The 22,161-nt window shown below is 42.3% G+C and overlaps 1 protein-coding gene across 1 annotated transcript; it reads left to right on the top strand.

Moving 5' to 3' along the window:
• The first annotated feature begins 675 nt into the window (after window positions 1-675).
• Window positions 676-18,764, top strand: LOC105284126. The gene is made up of 2 exons (XM_011347414.3): window positions 676-1,285; window positions 16,091-18,764. Exons 1-2 carry the CDS (start codon window positions 1,231-1,233, stop codon window positions 17,296-17,298), a joined length of 1,263 nt encoding a protein of 420 aa, XP_011345716.1. The 5' UTR covers window positions 676-1,230; the 3' UTR covers window positions 17,299-18,764.
• The last annotated feature ends 3,397 nt before the right edge of the window (window positions 18,765-22,161 follow it).

The following is a 22,161-nucleotide window of genomic DNA, read 5'->3' as shown; positions in this document are numbered from 1 at the left end:
AGAGAAACTGTGAGCTAAACTCTCGGCCTGCTGGCGCCGCTCTGTCGGCCCCCGCTGACTCCCGCCGCCAACAATGCGTGCACTCCTCCTCGTCCTCCTCCTCCTCGACCTCTCTTTCCTCGCCATTGCCACCGCCAACGCCAACGCGTTGCGTCGCCTTAACATCTCTCGGTGGTCGGCAATACCGATGAACGGCGAGATCGCCGCGATCACAGCGGCGCCGACACATTGGACACCAACGTCGAGCGGGGCATCATCGAGAAATTAAGAATCAATAGGAATCGTTAAGGATCGTTAAAGCATTAAGTCTTGATATCGCCGGGGATCATTATAAACATCGGCAACGTTGGTCCACCAACCGCCGGTTCGGGGAGGAGAATATGGAACCAGGGACAAACACCACCCCAGTACAATATTCCCGCTGCTGTGTTACGGGGTGGGAAATCGCGAACTCTGCGCTCAATGTCGTGGTGCGCGTGGACACCGCGACGCACACCACTACCATCAGCGGCGCCAACGCCAACGCCAAACGCCAACGTCGAATGCCGTCGGCTCTGTCACGGGATCTTTTCCGGCGTGATGGTGCCCCACCATCGGCGTCGAGCTCGTATGCGGATTGCGGAGCAGTGAACGAGAAAGAGAGAGAAGAGCCGTGTCCGCGGCGACGTCGGGTCGCCGACGCCGATAGTAGTGGTAGTGTGCAGGCGGTAGTAGTTCAGTAGTACTACTAGTACTGCTGATGCTGGGTGTTGGATGGTGGTGGTGGTGATGGCGGTGATAGTAGTGGTGGCGGTGGTAGCGGTGGTGCTGGTGGTGGTAGTAATACGACTGTACTGGCGGCGGCGAGCCTGGTGGTGGTAGAATAGAGCGCGGACCAGTCGGGCCTCCCTCGCACACGTAAGGGCATGAAACGGAGCCGAGAGTACACGAGGCGAGTCAGTTCGCTGCCGACTGCGATCGGAAACGGACGCGTCGTTCTCGTATCGTCGAGTGTTCACAGGCACTCCGGAGACTTCAGCCGTGTCTGGTGAGGACACTCGTTCGGAGTTCCTTTTGGGATTAACGAGGCGGCTAGTTTTTTTTAAGTTACACGTGACAAGATTTGTGAAGCTACTCCTACAACTGCAGAGGGGAAAAACAGTGTTATTTGTCATTGAGTGCGTGAAGGTGCCGTGAGAATCGAGGAGCAAGAAACACGCCGGTTAAGTGCCGGTGGTTCATGAGAGGAAGATGAGCGATCACGTGGTGGTGGAAAGTACATTCGAGCTTTCAGCTTTCATGAAAGGTAAATTTTTCATGTAATTCGTAGTCCGATCCACGTCCACGGACAACTGGGCGACGCGACGATACGAGACCGAGAGACGAAGACGATCTTTTTAAAACGTCACCATGCGATGTTAGTCCTGGTCGGTTAAGCCTGATTAAACTTGTTTTCCGTCTCTATAAAATGTCAAATAAAATTTCTAAATTTAATTCATAAGAAGTGCAAAGCTTGATGCTTTGAGTAAATTACTTGTACTCGTTCATGATTGTTTCATCTCAACAGTGATTTTGAAAACAACGTACGTGTCAGTCAAATATAAGGCTCTACATTTAGTCATCTCACAGATATACACACACATACAAATACAATATGTATATAAAAAATCAAAATACCTAATATGAGGATTTGTTATATACATTGAAAGTCTTCGCTCGTGTTTCCTCGTATCGTCGATCTAAAGTTCTCAATTAGAAAATAAGAAAATTAAAATTCAGAATTATATATCAAGATCATAATAATTCCTACAATTAAAACTCATGAATATCTCTTAGCCAGCTAAGAGATTCTAAATTTGTCTCACCAATCACAATTCGATCGACATGTCGATACGAGATATATGATATCACGACAATTGACTAAAATAGAATTTTGCCGAAGAATACTTTTATATTATTCATAACGCCATAAATAAATATACCGATTATTTGTGATACGTATCTTTTTCGTGGGAATCGATAATTATCGTTACGAGCGGTACCAATATTAATGCGTGATGAGCGATTGGCGATCGGTGAGATCGAGAGCGAAGGGAATCCGCTAAAAACAATGATTGGAATATAGACTTGCATATCGATGTAAAGATTAATTAGATGATGGCGGGGACAAGAATGAATGGATATACTAAACGGAAATGTGATAATCAAAGATTGTCATAGACATATTAGACATAGAGATTATCATATAGATAATCACAGATAGATTATTTTTATCAATCATGTTCTCTGCATTCTACTTTGTCTTGAAGCAAGTTGAATGAAACAAGACGACATTTAAATACTGAATTGCCATTTGACATCAGCAACACATCATTTTGGGTATTGAATATTTTTACTTAAATTAAGGAGAAAGTCTATTAACAAATCTAGCTACGCTCAATGACGATTCTAATGACACGTCATGAACATGAACATTAGATTAGCGTCCAATTAACGTACCCAATTTACACACACCTGATCTCGCGAGAGAAAAGGAGAGAGACAGGGAGAGAAAAAATCTCAGATCAGAACAAATTTGTTTTAGACTATCAAGCCTAGAATAGGAAACTACCGAGTTATATGAGCCAAATTCGAATTTCGATTCGAAGAATCGGATCACATTTGACTAACATATTCGTTCGCAGTCTGGACCGGACCATTGTTGTTTACGCGTAGATGCCACAACACCAGATGCCGGATGATAGTCTGGCATTTTTTTACTAGATGCTGAAGGTGGTACAGCGACTCGATCGAGACAGGGAACGAGAGGGGAGGATAGAGAATTAAAGCGAGAATACGAGATAGAAGGTGGCGGCGACTGTGGCTGCCACGGCGCCAGCGTGGGTCGCCGCATACACACATGCACACAGATGTGTATAAAGATATACCCGAGGAACAAGCCATCCCCTTTGACCGAGCTTGAATCGGTGCTAAGCATCTACGCGTAAACAACAGCGCTCGCAATAGTGAAGGATCGGCACGATGCGCCAATTTAACCTTTAATTTCAGCAAAGGGATTGAAACGAACATCTGGTTTGACCTGTAACGAACAATCAGACAACGAGAGGGAATGCACGCTTGTGTAAGTGTCGAAATAACTCCGTGCTGCTTCCAGGATTTGGAGATGTTCCAATATAAATGGCTGTTATCAAATGAAGTTCCGTTAATGAGACATATTTATGAGGAAAGTTGACATCGGAATTTACTTCAAATGTTCCGGAAAATGATAGCGTAAAGGGCGAGGTCGGTGAAACGTCAAACTCTTCAACGATAATCACAGATAAATAGAACTCTGAAAAACATTAATCTGAAAAACGTATGGTTTTATTGTACTTGAATATCGGAGCGACAATCCGTTGAAAATTGCAGCTCACATAATCACTGAAGAGTTAATTTAACAATAAAATTTAATTAGGTCATCATCATATATTAAATCTATAAAAATGTTATATCATAAATTTAACATTAAATTATTAGGAGTCTACATCAGAAAAGTGAATAAATTGTTTCGGCACTTATCGCAGCGAACAGAATTTTTCAATATTCAAACGCGCTCTGTTTTCCTTTTTTTAAGTGGAAACCAGTGAAAGAATTGATAAATTTTTACGTTAATGTTATAAATTTCAATACAATCAATTGTATATATAGAATAAGCCCTTTAATTGTGATTATATAATACAATATGAGCGAAAAATCACGAGAACTACAAAAAATTTAAAAAAAGTAGATCAATTACTATGCAATATGTTCTCGTATAAACTTGCATTTCTAGCATCATTAACGAAGTGTAAATGAGTAAAGTCATTCGTGGTAACATTGATTGACGTTAGTGCAATAGCGTGATGTTATTTAACGATAAAATCAATAGTCGGTATTTCCTGATAATTTCGGCACGGCCGAATGGTTAATTTAATAATTAATAAATAGTCGGCGTATATATGAATGATAAAGTATCGACACTTGATCAATGCTTCCGATATATGAATCTGAAATGTGTATTAATAATTAATATTGCATTACTTATTCACTTTATTTACCTACTTTACTTAATCGAGTTTATTTTAACTACTTAACTTCCCACTTTTTTAAAATAAATTTGCTACTTTTTATTGCTTTATTAATTTCTTATATTTTATTCATTTCCCGTTGCTCCAATAACGATCAGAAATATTTTATATGTTGGCGACTTTATACTGGCCAGCATGCTACAGCTAAGAACACCGCTTGTTATTACAAAGATATCAGTAATATTTATTGAATCTCAGGATAGATATTAATCTTATCGTCGGAAAATGTCGCAGGGCACCGGCTTCGTTTTACTATCGTAATCGACTGGACACGAAAGCGTGCAGACAACGAGCATTTTAATTAGATCGCGCCTGCCCGCTCCGCGATAAGTATTAATCGGGATACAGCGTATCAACTGCCGCTACCTAAGTCTACTAGCTCATTTACATATCTCATCTTCTCACCTGACCACTTTTACTCTCAAACCTGCCGCCGACAGCGAGTCAATGGCGTTGTTGCATCCCAGAGTGCAATGGAATTCAACGGATCGCTCTCCGCCGCGTTCTTACTTCTTCGAAGCTACGAAAATGCAACGATGCATCTCTACGAATATTATTTACTTATCGCTACGCCTACTGTTATACCAGTTTAGTGCGAGTGTGTATTTTTAATGCTACGTGCTACGTCGCTACGTGCGTCATTCCGATTTCGCGATGTCATCACGACGCGCTACGCGACGTTTAGTCTTTGCCCGAAAATAGTTGATGTTCATACATTGGCACAATATGAACAATGTGTGTTACTAATACAAAAGATTATTAATATACATGATAATGTATGCGCATATGTAATATGTGATTAATATATGATTAATGATTGACGACATTGAATGAATCAAGCAAATGTTAGCAACATGGCTTGTTCCGTAATGCATCTAAGAAATTTAATCTACAGATTCTTTAAAACGTATAATTGTAATTTTCTGAGAGAGAAATCTCTCTGAGATCTTTTCTGATAAGAATTTGACTAATCGTCAAACGTTTACTACTATATAAATTTTAATGTTGAACATTTTAAAGGTTATAATTATAATTAATATATAATTTTAATTTATTTGATTTGATTTTAAAGTAAGATTTACTTAAAGTTAAGATTTTATTATCATTATTAGGATCTTAACTTGCAAGAAAGCAGATTATTTCCGATACTTTCTGATCCAAAAGTTATCCATATCTCATCGTTCTTGGAAAGAAAATTGACTTTAAATTGCACAAAGAATTTGTAAACATCTCACACAATATTACTGCTAGTGAATAGCGCTCTTTGGTACACAGTATTCATAAATCGGTCAAAGCCATTTCGACACCCCATAGATACCGCACACAGGACACAATACTCAATACAAATTTCGCCGGAGGTTTATTGCAGCGGCTTTGACCTCGCCTCGAGAGTGTAATCGATATCCTATTGAATCTTGTCACGGATACAAAGGATGTCACGGAACGAGGGGAGGTTCTTCATTCGTCTATCTATGCGGTTATTATTACGGTTCCACACCTGCTACCTGTGCCAACCAGCACAAAACTGAATATGCCAAGACAAGCGCCTTATCCTTTGGAAAAAGGGTTTTGATCTCTGATCCTCTCCACTTCTCTTTTACGCGCTAGAAAAGCGCATAAATCTGTTCCCATATAAATTTGCATAACGTATACGATATAAAATGGTGAAATTCCAGAAGTGCTCCCCTGATGATGTGCATTTCTGATTTCGTGCAAGCGAAATCGCAAACTGAAAATGGCTTGATATTTTTTTTTTTTTTTTAATAAAAGTTTGTTTTCAAGGATGATTTAAGCATATATTGCGCCGATATTTCGAAACAATCGGCCATACGCACAATTAATAATGCATGATGGAAATGGAAATCGCGATGCGCGTGATAGCGAGCCACTTGTTCTGGTTCCCGCGTCGTTGACGTGATTATAAAATAAGCGGTTTGACTGCCGGAGGGATTTCCGCGCTTGAAATAATTGGCGAGAATTTCTCGCTATGAGAAAAAGATAATAAATGGACGAAATGCTATAATTAAAAAGCACTTTTGAAGCACACCAGCTTTCTTGCGCGGAGCTTATAGAGCGTTACGAATGCTTGAAACTAAGAATTAATATAAAACTGACGTATTATTGCGGCACGTGTGCACACCGCTTCTATATTATCGCTCGATTCTATATCGCTACAAGTGTACGTGAATAAATATGAGTGTTTTACGTGCAAATCCGCGGCACGTGGAACGTTTACACGTGTTTATTATATGGACTGCGGCACGCGTAGTAACACACGTGTGAAGGGGAAAAAGCAAATATTACATTCGTAGAGATAATCTCTGTAATTTTCTCTTCTGCCCCAAAAATACATATACCTATCTATATATATATATATATACACATATATTTTAACGATGAACAGGAAAATTCATGAAAAAATAATACTTGATTCTGATATGAAATGTTTTCAAACTACAATTACTTGCAAATTGAATTCAAATTTAATTTTTAGAAATTATATTCTTTTTAACTTTTTAGAGATTAAATTTGTTCATTAAATACAAATAATCCGAAAAATAATCAAAAAAAATTTGTCAATCTCGAAATCTGTATACGATGTATAGGGTAATTCTGGCAAACTCTTCATGAATAAAAGAACAAATATTAAGTAGAAATTTGAATCGGTAAATATTTGCTACGGCAGGCATACACACAATACGTGATAAGCAGCTTGGAAGCTATTTTGTACTTCGTACAGAACATGTAAACTCAGCACTGAGTGTCATCAGAAAATTTCGTTCTAATCAGGAGACTTACATGCGCAATTCTCATAACGATTTTATTGTTTCTTCTTTATCGAGAAAATGTCAAGTAAACTTGATAAATCGCAATTAAGACGTAATAATTTTTTTGCAATTGATCCATTTTTGTCTCGTTTATTATGAATTTTATATTAAATTTATTATAAATTAGCAACTGAAATTTATTCGCGCATAAAAATATGAAACTTTGAAGATTCGATACTCCGAGTTAAACATACTGATAAATGTTAAGATACAACATTAACAACAGAAGGAGAAAGAAAAATAGAGAAATTATAGTTCAACAGTTCAACAATTAAAACAAATTATAAATCACATTAAATAGAATTATAAATTAAAAAACATATAACATATAAAGATATAACTCGCACTTTCAGTTTTTCGAGACTTGCAATAAATTTGATGAGAAATCTCGTATGATTGTATATTTGAATGATGTACAAATATACAAATATTTTTAAATTAACTTCTTCCGCATAATACATTACTAATTGATTCACTTTTCATGAAAAATGAAGATAGATCGGAACTTCAAGAGAATTAGTATTGGCATCTTTGAATCTTTGTTTCTGCAGTCGGAAATTACCTCACTTGCAAGTTCAAGTTCGCGCTGATAACAGAGAGCGGATTTGCTAAAAGTGGAAAAACGCGTGCGAGAAAACGACTTGTTGCGCACGGCGCGTAGATCACGCGCGATCACGTAGATCACTAGAAAACGTTACAAACAAATTACGCATTCAGCGAGTACAGAATAATAATGTTTACACGAAACAACCATTCTATATTGGCTGTTGCACCAGACAGAACGAGCGACCATGCGAGCAGTCATACCGCGAAAAAAAGACGGTAGTGGAAGAAGCTAAAAAATATTATGGAAGCGGAAGAAAAGAGCTAGGTATGGAGCGTTCTCACAATCGGATCGGCCTCGATCCGATCGCACAAACGACTAGCTCGGACACCATCGAGTCATACTGGCTCTCACGACCATCTGGCTAGCGCCATCGCCTCTTCTCCTCGCTTCGACTCTACTCTCTTCTCGGCTATCGTCTATCCTCTCCGATTCCTTTCCGCGAGACGACGCCGATTATGTGCGTTCGCATCGTCGCGCTTTCTCTTATCGCGCGGCTCGCGAGGAAATGGTTTCGGATACCGTGAGAGGCGCGTAGATTAATTTCGACACCGGGAACGCGTGTGCATGTTGTCAAATACGCTCGTCTTATTTCAAGTGAGAATGTTTCTTTATTTTATCTTAAAAGCATGCGATATGTAAAAGTGACGAGACAAAACTTTGTTAATCAATCTACGGAGTTTCGAAAATCACTCGACGCGTATCTTTTGCGTGTTTGAGCAGCGTGTTAGAATCATTGAGTTATTTCGAGAGTTGATACTCCGAGGAAAGACTGCACGGAGGAAGAGGCTCGCGATACATCGTGCTGTCGTAGCAAATTTCGTCACTTTTCACGTGAACAGTAAGAACACTTATCGGAAATATTTACAGTAACTTTTTTATTCGTCGAAAATAGCTTTGCCAAATCTGCAAGTTATCTTCGCTATAATAACAAATTAATCTCGCCGTCAAGGCAATGATGATTTTGCTGTAACAGCGGATCGTGCATGTGGGGATTACGCTATTTTGCAACGAAAATCCGCGCGTTTCCGCGCGAGCGGATTTATTCCGTGAGATTTTTCTATAATACTTTGCCAACAGAATTCCTCCGTAAAATCGAGCATTAAATCTTGCGGTAGCGGGGTCTGATCGTTCTCACGTCCAAGGTGCACGCGATCATCAACAAACTATCTTCTCCGTCGTAGAATCGTCTGAGAGGAGATCGAAAGCCGCGAGGGTATTAATCGCCGCCTCATTATCTGGATCGAACCGGTCAACTACGGACAACGGCGACAACGAGCGCGCGAGCGAGATCGATTTATTTATGTCGGATGAAGAAACCGGCGGCTCCTCTCTCCCCGGTACCCTCCCTCGTCGGAAGCAGCAGCCGCTCGCAGGGTATATTGGCAGCGCGATAAATACCGCGCGCGTTCTCCGGAGGATCGGGACAGGAAACGGCGCATCCACGGCGGCGTCGCGTCGGCGAGATTTATCGGCGGGTCTTGTTTTTTGTTTCTTCCTCTCTTTTCTTCTCTCTTCCGCGCGCGCCCGCCCGCCATCCGCTTCGCGGAAAGCCTCCGGCGGAAATGCGACGCGCCGCCACACGAGAGTGGAATATAATAGCTTGAGCGAGGAATAGCTCTGCCATCGTCGTGTCGCCGCCGACGTCGACGTCGTCATCGTCATTGTCGTCTTCGTCCGCGTCGTTATGTTCTCGCGCAATCTTTGCGCACGGTTCTCTCGCGCAGATTACCGAAATTCTGTTCGTATTTGGCTTATTTCGAGGCAACGCCACGCTTGGGAAAACTCTCCAAAAATTGTTTTGTAAATGCATACCGAGGATACCATTGCATGCGATTCTTAAATTCCGATATTTTCAACGAAATCCGAAACGCAGTAACGCTGCGTTATCGTTTTAGCAAGCTTTCTGAAAGCCCTTAGTGTAGCATTCTTCGTTGCAGACAGAGAAACCGCAGTTACGAAAAAGATAACTATCTTGCAGTCATTTCGAGGGTTGATTAAACGCATCGATGTTTTGAGCGACAATTTGCGACGGTCATCAAACAAAATAAAATCTGATGATCAATCAGAAGCATTATTACTCGATTTATTTCGATAAACATACACTAATACGTTCTGTAAATAACAAGTAAATTATCTTTCATAGTTAAGAGATAATTTAACTACCGTTCTCCTTAATATAAAGCCTGCCATCTATTTGATCACATCTAACACATAAAAAAAAGTCCGTTACAGCTCCATTCCGTCATTCTTTATCATTTATCAGTTGTATCTCATTGTAATTCAGGTCCCTACGGCTACGTTTTATTGCAGCCGGTTGCGTTGCGCCGGCTATTTTCGCGGCGCGAACGCGACGAACGGCGTGCTTGAGGCTTGGCCGTCGTGGCACCCCTTACCCCGCCGGAACGAAAGCAGAAGAGAATAATCAGACGGTTAATTTGGCCGGCATGTGCACTTTCGCGCCCACGCGCCCACGCGCGCCACGCTATTAAACCGACGCCCGGCTCTCGCATAATTCTCCCAATAACGCCGGCAAAGGCGACCGTACGTGTACGGTAAACGCGCCCACACGAGCGCCGGCGACTGCGAAACGCGTTGACACGGCGTTGAGACGGTAATCGCGAGCGGAGACCGCTCGTTAGGCAATCGTTAAGTACGCGGTATCAGGGGTCATTAGACATTCGTATCGCTGACCGATCTAAGTCATCGCGCGCCAATCGATACGAATCAAGTTCTCTCTCGTTCCCTCTCTCTTTCTGGTATTACATCGTCATTACAGCGTGTAACAGGTGATTATTACCGGCCCACGACGTTACACGGCGCCGGATGCAATTGGCGTCGCATAATTACGCGATCTAGTCGGCACCGTGCACCGGTGCCTTATAATTCCGCAAAAGGCGGCCGGCGCTTGACAAGGCGGGCACTCGAGGCGCGCATTGACAGCGCGATGACGGAAATCGCGCAACGAGTGATCTACGATCGGCGGCGACCGCGTTTCCCTCGTTCAACTGGATCTGGTTCGTTCCCCGAAGCACTTGACGATACAGAAGCGGTAACCAAGTCTGAGTTTGGTACCTTAAGGTATAAGTGCAGTCTCCGCTGCATTCTGACGATCGTATTATTTCCGAGTTATCAAGAATGAAATTTAATAACGCGTATTGTAACCTGCGATTGTACTTGATCTGTGTGTAACTCAAGAGTTAAAGAAGGAGAGAATTTATCGAGATGAATAAATTTGCCGCGTTGTTCGTGGTATACGAATGCAGAAGAAACGAGCTCTCTTTTTCTAAATAAAAAGAAATATCGATTTCATATCGATTTGACATTTCTTACGGTAAATGTGCAGGTTAATGATCCTATTTGCATAATTTATAGGGAATGCAGTAAACGTGTCGCATTCATCGATATGAAACGCGCACAGCGAACTTCGTCGACGCTGGTCATCCTGCGCGCACGTGCTGCTCTTTCTCTCTTCCACGAAAGTGTCATGATAGGCCATAGATCACGCTTCAGCTCCGGTTATCGGGTTCTTCGATCCGATTCTTCTTGCATAATGTGCCACTGCGCAAAACGGAAAGTGTGTCGCTCCCTAAACGCGATAACAGACGCAAACTATTATTACAGTCCCACATCGGAAGTCATTGCGCGGCTAATCGCATTTCAGTCGCGCGTGCGAGAACCGCTTGCGTATTCTATATTTAGCCACTTCGTTTTTATACAAAGTCCTTGAAAGCTGTTGGAAGTTTCCCGACACGTGCTCTCTTGCCATCACCTCCCCTTCAATCTTCCACGTGGGAGGCGTCCTTAATGTCCCTTTCTCAATTGAGAAAGAGTAAACGAGCTCTCGTTACTTCTATTCTTATTTTATTTTTACAAGATTGCATGGAAATGGAAACCAAAACTACACCTTTATTCGATATCCTCATGCTCTTAACACGCGCTTAATGTCTTCGTTGTGTTTATCAAATTAGACTTGTTTATTTTTATTAAATAATTAGTCGAGAGCTTCTTGTTTTTCTGCGATTAAATAAGTATAATGACAAATGATAATAGACCTTGGCTATCAGACTTTTTACATTCTTCGGAATCGATTAATGTCGTCTTTCCTTCTCGAAGGAGAGCAAGAACGAAAAACGAATTTAGAACGAGACAATGAGACGATCGTGCGTACAATGATTTCGGAGGGATGCAACTGTGCCACAGATGCAGCATCAAGTAAAAATCGTTTTTCCCGAAGGTGGAAGAATGTTTCCAAGAACTGCGTGGAAGACGTGCACCCGTTGCCGATGGAAGCATAGCGGAAGGTCGGCATATGTACAAGCCGTTGTCTGTCTCTCTCTCTCTCTCTTTCTCACGCGACAGTTTGCACAGATGTGCCCGGCGTGTTTGAACAAATGCGAACGAGAGAGGTACGTCGCTCCCGAGAAATTCGCGAGTTTGTCTCAGGACGGCACGAGCGCGACTCCACGTGGATGGACGCGTTTCCTCGCGCGGTGAATTGCAAGATTGTTTTATTCGCACACAACAGATTCCCGTTGCTCCCTAAATTACCGTGGTTTTCTCAGCGGGATATCGTCATTCAATTATCTGTCTCGAATTCATGAATTGACGTTTCGGCCATTTGCGGATGCTCGCAAATTCGTTTCACGTGGCGACTGAGCCACGTGCTGCCCGGGATTCGTACGGTGTGGCTGAAATTTCGCAAGAGCGTGACGTGTCTTCTTCGTTTACGTTCATTCGCTCGCTTCATTCAGTCGCTTCAACTCTGGATACTCTAACGCAAAGTTAAAGGGAAACGATGGCGTTTTTATTCACATGGCTCGACATGCTGCAAAAATTCCACATGTTTTGTAATACCAATCTGTAAATACATCTCTCGTACTTTTGATATACTAATGAAGTTACAAGCGCGATAAATTTCGCGAAAATGTAGGCTCCATCTTTGCTCGCATGGTTCAGCGTGTTATCAAAAAGGCCCAGATATTTTAATTTATAAATATTGCAAAAAGATACGGCGTATACTTTTTTACATTGTATCACATTGTATCGCAGTGTAACGTCCAAATTGTGAAACGTGACTCGTGCATGCCCCTAGTGAAAATTTTACGATAAGGAGGCAACTTCTCTCATTCATCCGTTCGCCGCCCGTTTCGACTCACAGACCACTTGACACATTACGATACGAATTTGCGTCTTGATAGAGACGATAGGTCCTGATCGGGACCGATACAAGGCGTATCGATTGCACGCAGCGACTCGTGAACTCATCGCGTGACCTCCTTCATCGGCTTCATTTCTCTTGGCCGGTCAATATTTATGAATCGGCCGATGATCGGTCATGTGTGTCTCGGTGGCGCCTGCTGATGACCCCCAGTGACCTGACCTCTTCTCGACACCGCCACGATAATTTCCTTTCCACGCGTTCGTTCCGTTTTGTTTTTACACACGCGCGTGATAAGAAAATTACAAGACAATCTAACTATAAACTTTCTCTCCGTAGAGATGCGTAAATTTAGCGAGAGATTGATGCGTCATTAACGCCGATACTGCGCAGTATCATCTACGAAGGCATTTACACTCTTTTGCTATCGGTATCGGTTTCTTCAAGTAATTAAAGCGAACGATACGCGTCGTAATTAATGTCGAAGATCCGCTATTGTTGCATGGAAAAATCGATCGGGCAAACAGGATCCGAGCGAGAGAAGTTCGGCTCTTTCGTTAGTTAAACAATAACGATCGTCGCCGGTGGCTGTGGCGGCAGATGGTCGCTATCGAGAATGCGGCCTTGTTATCGGTATGATAACGCCTCTAAACTAACACGCGACGAGCGCAGACGATGCCAGGTGGCCGGGAGTGTTATCTTACTTATATGCGAACAGTTCCGCTCCACACTTGCTCGTACGCTCTTTCTCTCTCCCTCTCTCTCTCTCTCTCGCTCGCTCGCTTGGTTATATCTCCTCTGTCTTTCAATCTAATTCATCTGACGAGAAGAGAAAACAGAATGCCGAAGATACCTTACATCGATTAAGCAAGAAATCGCTTTTAACGTTATTAACGCGACACGAGGAGTCCTTTAATTAGAAAATTTCTCTTTTTGATACGAGATTTTTTAATTTTCTCTTCTCAGTTTTATCTGTTTCCGCGAATCGACTAAAAATAGCGCTGAATTTTGCTCCGATTGATCCAACTTTAACCCATGAGTTACCGTGAGTTACGTCATGTGACGAAAAACCGCCCACGAGTCAGAGCGACGCGGAAAACCTGTTTGGCTGCGATCAGTGGGCACTTGGGAATCACGCTCGGAGGAATTCCGTGCCTTTCCGGGGAACCGTGGTCCTCTGGCTGGACGGTTTCCAAGATACGCGGAATCTGCAAAAAGTTTTCGGGAAGCGTCGCGTCGAGGTCAGCGTTGGGATCGCCAACCAGCAAGGAAAGACGATCCGATTCGTCGCTGTTCACGTCGCGATCCCGATGACTCCTCTCTCGGAAAGGCAATAAGAGAAGAGCAACGAACAGACGAGGTTGGCGCCAGCGCCATGTGGCGGCCGTGCTTTTGCTTCCCGTCTTGCTTCTCGAGAGGACACGAGAAAAAGGAAGAGGAGGAGAGCAAGACGAAGAGGAGAAAGAGAGAAATGCGTTTATTAATACTGCGAGATCAAATAAGACCGAATGTGCGCCATTTAATCCTCACAAGTAGATTTCTAATCGGACGACACTTGAAGAAATTTATCAGCGTATTCAGACGTGTCTCCACTTGTACTTTAGGCTCCGGATAAACGTAATCCTTCCAAATCTTTCGCACTTCGTATTGCTTATCGTAATCAAAATTTGCATTAAAGTATCACAGCAACCTACATGCTTATGCATAACCACGTGTAGTTGGAATTGCAAAAAATAACCAGAGAATCGAGGGGAGAGCTGATAAAAGCAATGTGTGTTTGCCGACTTTGACTTCGAGCAAGTACGATGCCAGACGCCTCTCGGGACGTTAACTGATCCCGATTCAGTAATCTTACTCGGGAGAGGAGGTCTATAGAGAGACAGAGAGAGAGAGAGGGAACGTGAGATTGTGAGCGAGGAACAACGACGATAGACGAGTGAGATGGAGAGTCGGCACGGCCGTGGCGCCGGCGATCCGTGATCGAGAAATCCGATGCATTTGCAACGCGTAGGTTGCGCGCGTTGCCACATCGCCGATCGTGGATGAGTTATTGCACGATTGATCGATGATCGTCGAATGGTACCGCGCGATCGATCATTCGCTCTCGCCAACGATCGCGCGAGGATTCGCCGAGCGATTTGCGTAATCGCGAAAGGAATGTCAAAGTTTAAGTCGGCGAATCATGCGTCTCGCGAAATTTCGCGGAACTCAGCGTCTCGCGGTCGGGAAATGTGAGAAAGATCGAGAAATAACGATCTTTGCTCTAACGTCGGATGAAATTACGCATCGCCGTGTTTGCACACGCATTTGTTACACAAATAAGACGTTACGTCAGTTGATTTGATAATTCGCGCGTTCTACACAATTTCGCGATACTTGTCTCGTGCGCGTCGCACCGCCTTGCGAAACGCGCTCTCTTAGCTCCTGCAAGATTATTTGAATTGAACAAAAACATGTAAACCATAGTTAGTTATTTGTTAACCATAGATTCATGTAGCATGAATTCTCAAGAAATTCAAGTTTTACTTTTCAATTTATACGATGTATAAAAAAAGGTAAAAAGTCTGAGAGTAATGCACACAGTGTAGCCTAAAATACTAGTCATACCTTCGTACAGCAATAGTACAGCAATATGGCTATAGGATAAAAAGAAGGCCTCGGACAAATCAATATTCTTGAAATTGCGTGTACGATAAGAAAATTACATAGGAGCACTCGCGATCATTCTTGCCTGCAAAGTGCATCAGAAGGCTAAAACGAGCGAGAGGATGTAGTTCGCGTAAATCGCGCGATGACAAGCGTCTTCGCCGGCGATACTAAGATCAGCGAAATTAGTCTCCACCTTGGAATACGTGCGGGAAGTCGAGTCGGAGAGGAGAAGAAAGGAGCAAGACGCGACGTGGGTATATTATAATTTTCTCTCTCTCGGTCGGCCGGGTTCTGTGTGCAGGCCAGATGGTACCATCTGGATGACGCATCAAAGCAGAAAACCTCCCGCGTGTCCGAAGCGCGGTTCCGCCCACGGAATCGTGAGGAAAACACATGCGCCGCGCAGTTCGTCACGTTGCACGTTCGCGCGAATGCAATCTCGTAACGCGCAAATTTAGGAGAGTCTCACAAAATCTGCGTATAATATTATATATTATTTATATATACGTGCGGTCTACACGATGACACATGTAAATGAAGTGATGACTGACAATCGTATTAAATTTCAATGACAACAAATTTAAATACGAGTTTCTTGCCAAGCGTTATTTCAATTACAATGATGGGACAGGTTTTCGACAAAATCATTATTCATAATTGTTAAAGAAAAGAAAAAATATTATAATTTAACATAATCAATTGTTAATTAACTACAATGTTCCTAATGCAGCATAGCTATAATCAACGCACGTTTTGCTTGCAGCCGGGGTAATGGCGGATTCTGAACGTGATAGTGGCTCCTGCAGCGGCGCTGACGAGGATAGCAGGTCAGGCCTGCACTCGCCTACCGCATCCGAAGATAGTGTCGAAGTGCAAGTAACACCAATCTCATTGCGGAACAAGCGGAAGCTGGCGGAACCGCGCAAGATCCAGGAGCCGGCCGTGATCGCGACACCATTGAAGAAGAGGAGATTCGATCCGATTTCCGCGGAAAGAACGATAACTACCGTGGACCAGGAGGAGACCAGGTCGGTGAGCACGCCAAGTCCCTTCAGGCCGTGGATTCCGGTCTCCTGCAAGAACGAATCAAAGACTGTGACCGCCACGACGTCGCCGACGACGACAACGACGACAACGACGTCGCCGGTGACGATCTCGAGTACTTCAACAACTACGGTGACCAGTACAGCACCAACGGTGACTTCGACGATTCCGTTAACGAAGATCAACGAAAACGAGGAAGAGGAAAGAAGAAGGGAGCAGGATGAGACGATGCAGAGGCTACACGAGTCGATCACGAGGCTACAACAATGCGGCCACAATCGATCAGCTGTGTCGTCTCGACGAGAATCCCGTCATAGACCATTCGATGCGGGGGCGACTTTGACAACGCCGCCGACGATGCCGCTGGTGAACGGCCTACCTCCCAGACTACAGGACGAACCATTGTCTTTGGTTGTGAGGGATGAAGCGCCCAGAGTGCCGTCGCATCCTGCCGTGAGTGGCACTTACGAAAAAACGCCATCATACATGATGGACCACCTCTTGGCGTCATCATCTGGTCACGATCATCCGAATCATCAGGTTCATCAGACTCATCAGACTCACCAGGTGAGCTCCACGTCGTCCCGACATCACCATCAGGGCGGCCAGCAGAGAAACTACAAGAATATGACACGGGAGAGACGAATAGAGGCGAACGCCCGAGAGAGAACCAGGGTGCATACCATTAGTGCAGCTTTCGACACTTTGAGACGCGCTATACCCGCGTACTCGCACAACCAGAAGTTATCGAAGTTGTCCGTACTGAGGATTGCCTGTAGCTACATAATGACGCTCAGTCATATTCTCGGGAAGGACGAAGATGCAGTGACTGCAAAGAAAAACGATCTAGAACTGGGTAATTGCGTGGACCAGGTCTCCAAGACTATTCAGACGGAGGGCAAACTCAGAAAGCGGAAGGACGATTAAACGAATCCCATTTCCACCTAAATCTGGCAAGACGACACGGAGATGATTGATAACGGATTCTGTTATAGTGAGACATTTGAAAGAAAGAGGGGAGATTCCGCGCATCAAACGCTTATTCGTCTTCTTCGATGATATTGATAAGTCGTAGGAGAGGAGAGGACGATCTAGAGTTAAGTAACGACGTTAGTTTAATTAACTTACCACACTATCGATTTTTAAATCTGAAGCGCTTCGCTCGAATTAGTCTCGATTAGAATTAGAACAGTGTCGATCGAGATGATTGATATTCCTACTGATTTCAATCGGTTTAGAGATAATTGGAGAAGTCATAAACACCGTCAAGCGCCACTTCTCCATTCTTCATCTTTTCGAAAGGAGGAAAAGTTCGATTAAACGATATGAGTCTTAAACTTGCTCGCCATTAATATTCATACTGCTGTACATAAATTGTATAATACGCTCTTCGAAATCGTACTAAGCGAACCTTAGATTTTAATGTATATTCCTCCTCCTCTCCCAAGGGAGAGAACAACCGTGATGGGGGCTACTCATTTACGTCATCCCGATAGCAGCTGCGCAACCAGACAATAAATTTTTAGAAAGATCCTCATACTTACACGGGATGTTTAGTTTACAGCGAGCATTGCTACGGTCGTTGCACCACGTCTCGCGAATTATGGCGGGGAATGAGCGGTTGTTTACGCAGGATCTGAGAAATCGCGCTTAGAGAAACTAGTCTCGGGTCCAAGTTAACCCTTCCGAGACGACATCCCGTTCGCTTGATCAAACTTGCCGATGATCCATAAGATATACAACAGTTTATAAGAACGCGTATTGTGAGATTAAAATTAATTTTATTTTACATGGTTGCAAAGTGTAAATAAAAATTAATTTTAATTCATACATGCCTTGTGCAAAGGTGCAAGGGTGCAAAATTAAAATTCTGTTAATCGTGATTGATTTGATGCCGTATAAAACATAAAGAGCATTGTAATGTATGAGCACATCGTAACGCGAACTATCTTTAATGCGACACGCCTTTGGTATTCTTGCGAATTCATTGTGTCTCGAGAGGGTTAAACGCGAAGCACGCGAACACCGCGCCTTAGTTCGGCCGAGCAGATTCGTGTGTCGCCTAGAGCAGTGATTTCCAAACTGCGATTCATCGAGGTGCATTCTAATCCTTCCATCCTTTCATTGAGATAATGAAAGGATGATGAGGAAAAGATCAGTCGGTCACCTGCAATCCGTTGCACCGACTTGCGAAACGTTGATCTAGGACGCATGCGCGAAAACGAAAACGGATGAAACAAAAACGAGGACAATAAATAATGCTGCTTATGACGCATTCGATTTAACTCGAGGAAGTTATTACATTATTATATAGCACACGTAGTACAACAATTAAGCTACAAAATGGTGTATCGTCTTTCTATGGATAGTTCAATAAAACACACATAAAAAAAGTATCGTTATTTAATTTTTTTTCAGGAATTACTATTCCTTTTTTTAAATTAATTTTCAATTTGCATAGCTCCATCAATAAATCAATAATTCAAGACAAAATAATAAATGACATAATAAGTAAAATAACTTTTCAATGTTAATATTGGATATTGTGTAATATAATATATCCAATGCATATACATATACATATATATATATATATATATATATATATTATATATATAATGTCCAATTTTAATATCAACATTATATAATAATGTTAAAATAAAATATTCAATATGTATGTAAAGGTAATTTTAATTTACATATTAATCGCTCTCTAGAGAGTGCAGTGTTTAATGATTTTAACATTTTACAAAATGTGTTAAAATTTTTATTGATATAATGCCAGCATATTGAATGATTAATGAGAACAATTTTAATATTATCGATCGTTTTTTTAAATACTATCACGAGAGAAAGACGTTACCTGACCATAAAAGAACTAAATGTGTGATCTAAAAGTGTGATCATAGCCGATCACTAGTAGAAGTCGGCGTGTGTCACGCATAAGTCTCTTCGCGCAGTCCCATGGACTGCGTATTGCGCGATCCCTGTAAATAGTAGATGTAATAACGCTATGACTATAATGATTTATGTCAAGACGCGAGGTATTGTATCCGTTCGTGTTATGCAAGCGAGACGCGAGCGCATTTGTACGCGGCCTTACGCAGCGATCCGATGCGATATCTGATATGTACCTTTCTATGTTATAAGGCAAGTTCAAGCAAAGTTCAAATGAAGATGAAACTGAACAACGAAAATTGTGTCTTTTTTTATACATCGACACCTTTCTTCCTCTATCCATCCTCCTATCGCAATCATTCTCGTGGTTTCTGCGGAACTATAAATGGCTTTTCTTCATTCACAAATTTTATTCAAAAATAACAATTTCTACATCAAATTTCATGGCACCTATTTACGTAGTATTTAAATCACCAAAGGACAATTTATCTAAATCGCAAATCTATCGGAAAAGTCGATCGTGATGTCACGCAATGCGACATTGAGCATAAAACAAATTCAAGCTCATTGCTCAATCGCGTATACGAAACTAGTCGCAGCCAGATTTCGCGAGTTTGAGCCTGCCCTAAGCGCTCGCCCCATGGAATCGCGACTGTTATCACGGACAGGAAAAGTAAAAAGTGAATCTAACAGAGTGGCTCGTAAAAACGTATTTTTACGCACACACATCGTACGCGAAATGTATTCAGGTGTAACGACATCGAGCGCATCGTCAGCACGAGACGAGGGTGTTTCCCCGAACGAACGTGCGCACATCTGGTCCACAGATAACGATATCGACTAACAATCCAATAGTATTACCTGCCACTGCATAATACACCGCGCACACGAACGAACGTTTAATGTGTGCACATGAGTCATCGTGAAACTATATGATAATTCTATATTTCTAGATCTGTATTAATAATTATCAAGTTTCTTTTTTGCGACGTTTTTTGTCTCTTCATTTATTAATTCCATAGATGTTTTCTTGGTTTTTATTGTAAATCTCATTGTTTCTATTTATTTGAATTTTTCTTTAATTTCTTTTTTATCGGAAAAATCATTAAAGAATCTTTAAAATGTACACGACAATGCGATTCGAAATAGAATTGGTGATTATAACAGCGCAGCGATGTTTCAGATTTTTAAATATTTTTTGTTAGTTTTTATTCGACAAAGTGTTGGGAAAACTTTACTTTTTGATATGCATGCCTTTCGTTAACAGAAATTTGTTATCTTATTGATATCATATGTTTTTGCGACGCGCAATCTTATAATCGGTGAATTATTAGCGACGAATCGGTGCGTTCAGGCCCTTGTATCCGGTTCGGCAGCTGTTTAGCATAAGGGCAAATTGCTTACGAAAATAATGATTCTCCTGCACCGCCGCCTTGCCGTCTTGCAACTCCGCGCCTGCTTCCTTCATTACCCTGAGATGCGGCAGGTGGCGATGACGCTCTTCGCGTTTGGCCGGCTACCTGCTCGAAAACGGGCGCGCGGTTTTACTCGCCACGCCAGCATCACACTCTCGCTCGCTCAGTAACACGCACATACGCACCTTCTCGCACGTGTAACACGGCTGTTAGGGGAATTACAACTCGAGTGGATTGAACGCGAAGAGAGAAGCAAAAGGAGGCAAGAGATGCGCGTAAGAAAGAAGCATATGTAAGGAGATTCACGGTGATTGGAATAAGATACAACTAGAAATGTAAATTTCTGAATAATCATGTTATTAATGTAATAACTTGAGATTCAAGGCTACGTGGCTCGTAATTTAAGAAATTATGCTAAAATAAACGCGTTCTGAGCAATTACGAGAATGGATCATAACGCGTAATACATGATAGGAATAGTAATATAAAGACGTATAAAATAAGGTGTCTTTCGTAATGTTACTTGCTATAGAACTCCATAAAATGTTTGAAATATTCAAAATAATCGAATCGAGAAATTGTATTTTATATTTTATAGTTCCATTTTATATTCCGAAATATATCGGACATGCAGTATTTAATGCGTTCTCGAATTCCGCTTCGTATCAATTGCTTGTATATTCGAGCGTACAACTCACGTGATGCTAATGACAGTTAATGGATCGAAGATTAAATTTCACGAAGGTCGAATCGACATTTTACTTCGATCACCCTGGTACCTGTCGTACCACACCGGTTATACTCGTGAGCTGCTACACGGCAACGCGATTCTCCAAATTTAGGAGAAACAATTTAAGGGAAGTGAGAGCTGTGTGAGAAACTGCACCGCATGCCTTTCCGCGAGCAGGTGCGCCTGCACGAATGTGACGAACGACTTTGGCCGATCTCAAGTTTAATAATCCAACCGAAACGCGAACGTAAAAACGCGTGTGGCATAGAACCGTGTAAAATTGATTATGGGTGTCAGATGGCGTGTCTAAAGAAGGGAGTGCCAATATAAGAAACAATGATTATTGCATTTAAAAAAAACAACGTATTGCACTAGTGATCTCTGCTTGTCAATCATAAGTTATAAACGGTTCCGTCAAGTAGAGATTAAAAGGAGTAAAAATTGTGCAAAAAAGGCATTATATAATAGATCCTATTAGATAATAACTCCGTCTGCGTGTACAACGAAAGCAACAAAACCGATCTAAACGTTAATCGATTTTAACGCCGCCGGAGCCGCGAGAGATACTATTTATGACTTCCACTTGGCTTCCATTTGCAATTAGAGCATCTCTATGCACGATCCGCGAATGGCAGTTTCGTTGCCTGCAGATGAAGCGAAAGAATGCCGACCGGGCAGGTGCTCGGAGAATACACAACATCGCGATACCAGCTCTCTTCGTCTCTCTTTCAATCTTCTCCTCATGCT

This window comes from Ooceraea biroi, chromosome 6 (assembly GCF_003672135.1).
Source record: "Ooceraea biroi isolate clonal line C1 chromosome 6, Obir_v5.4, whole genome shotgun sequence".
NCBI classification, from domain to species: Eukaryota; Metazoa; Arthropoda; class Insecta; order Hymenoptera; family Formicidae; genus Ooceraea; species Ooceraea biroi.
The sequence above is the reverse complement of the archived record's forward strand: the minus strand, read 5'-3'. Positions and strand labels throughout refer to the sequence as shown.

Excerpts from the sequence above, each read along its gene's own strand:
- LOC105284126 (XM_011347414.3), top strand. The coding sequence starts at position 1,231 with ATGAGCGATCACGTGGTGGTGGAAAGTACATTCGAGCTTTCAGCTTTC. Across the intron at positions 1,286-16,090 it reads GCTTTCAGCTTTCATGAAAG|CCGGGGTAATGGCGGATTCT; the intron begins GTAAATTTTTCA and ends TTTTGCTTGCAG.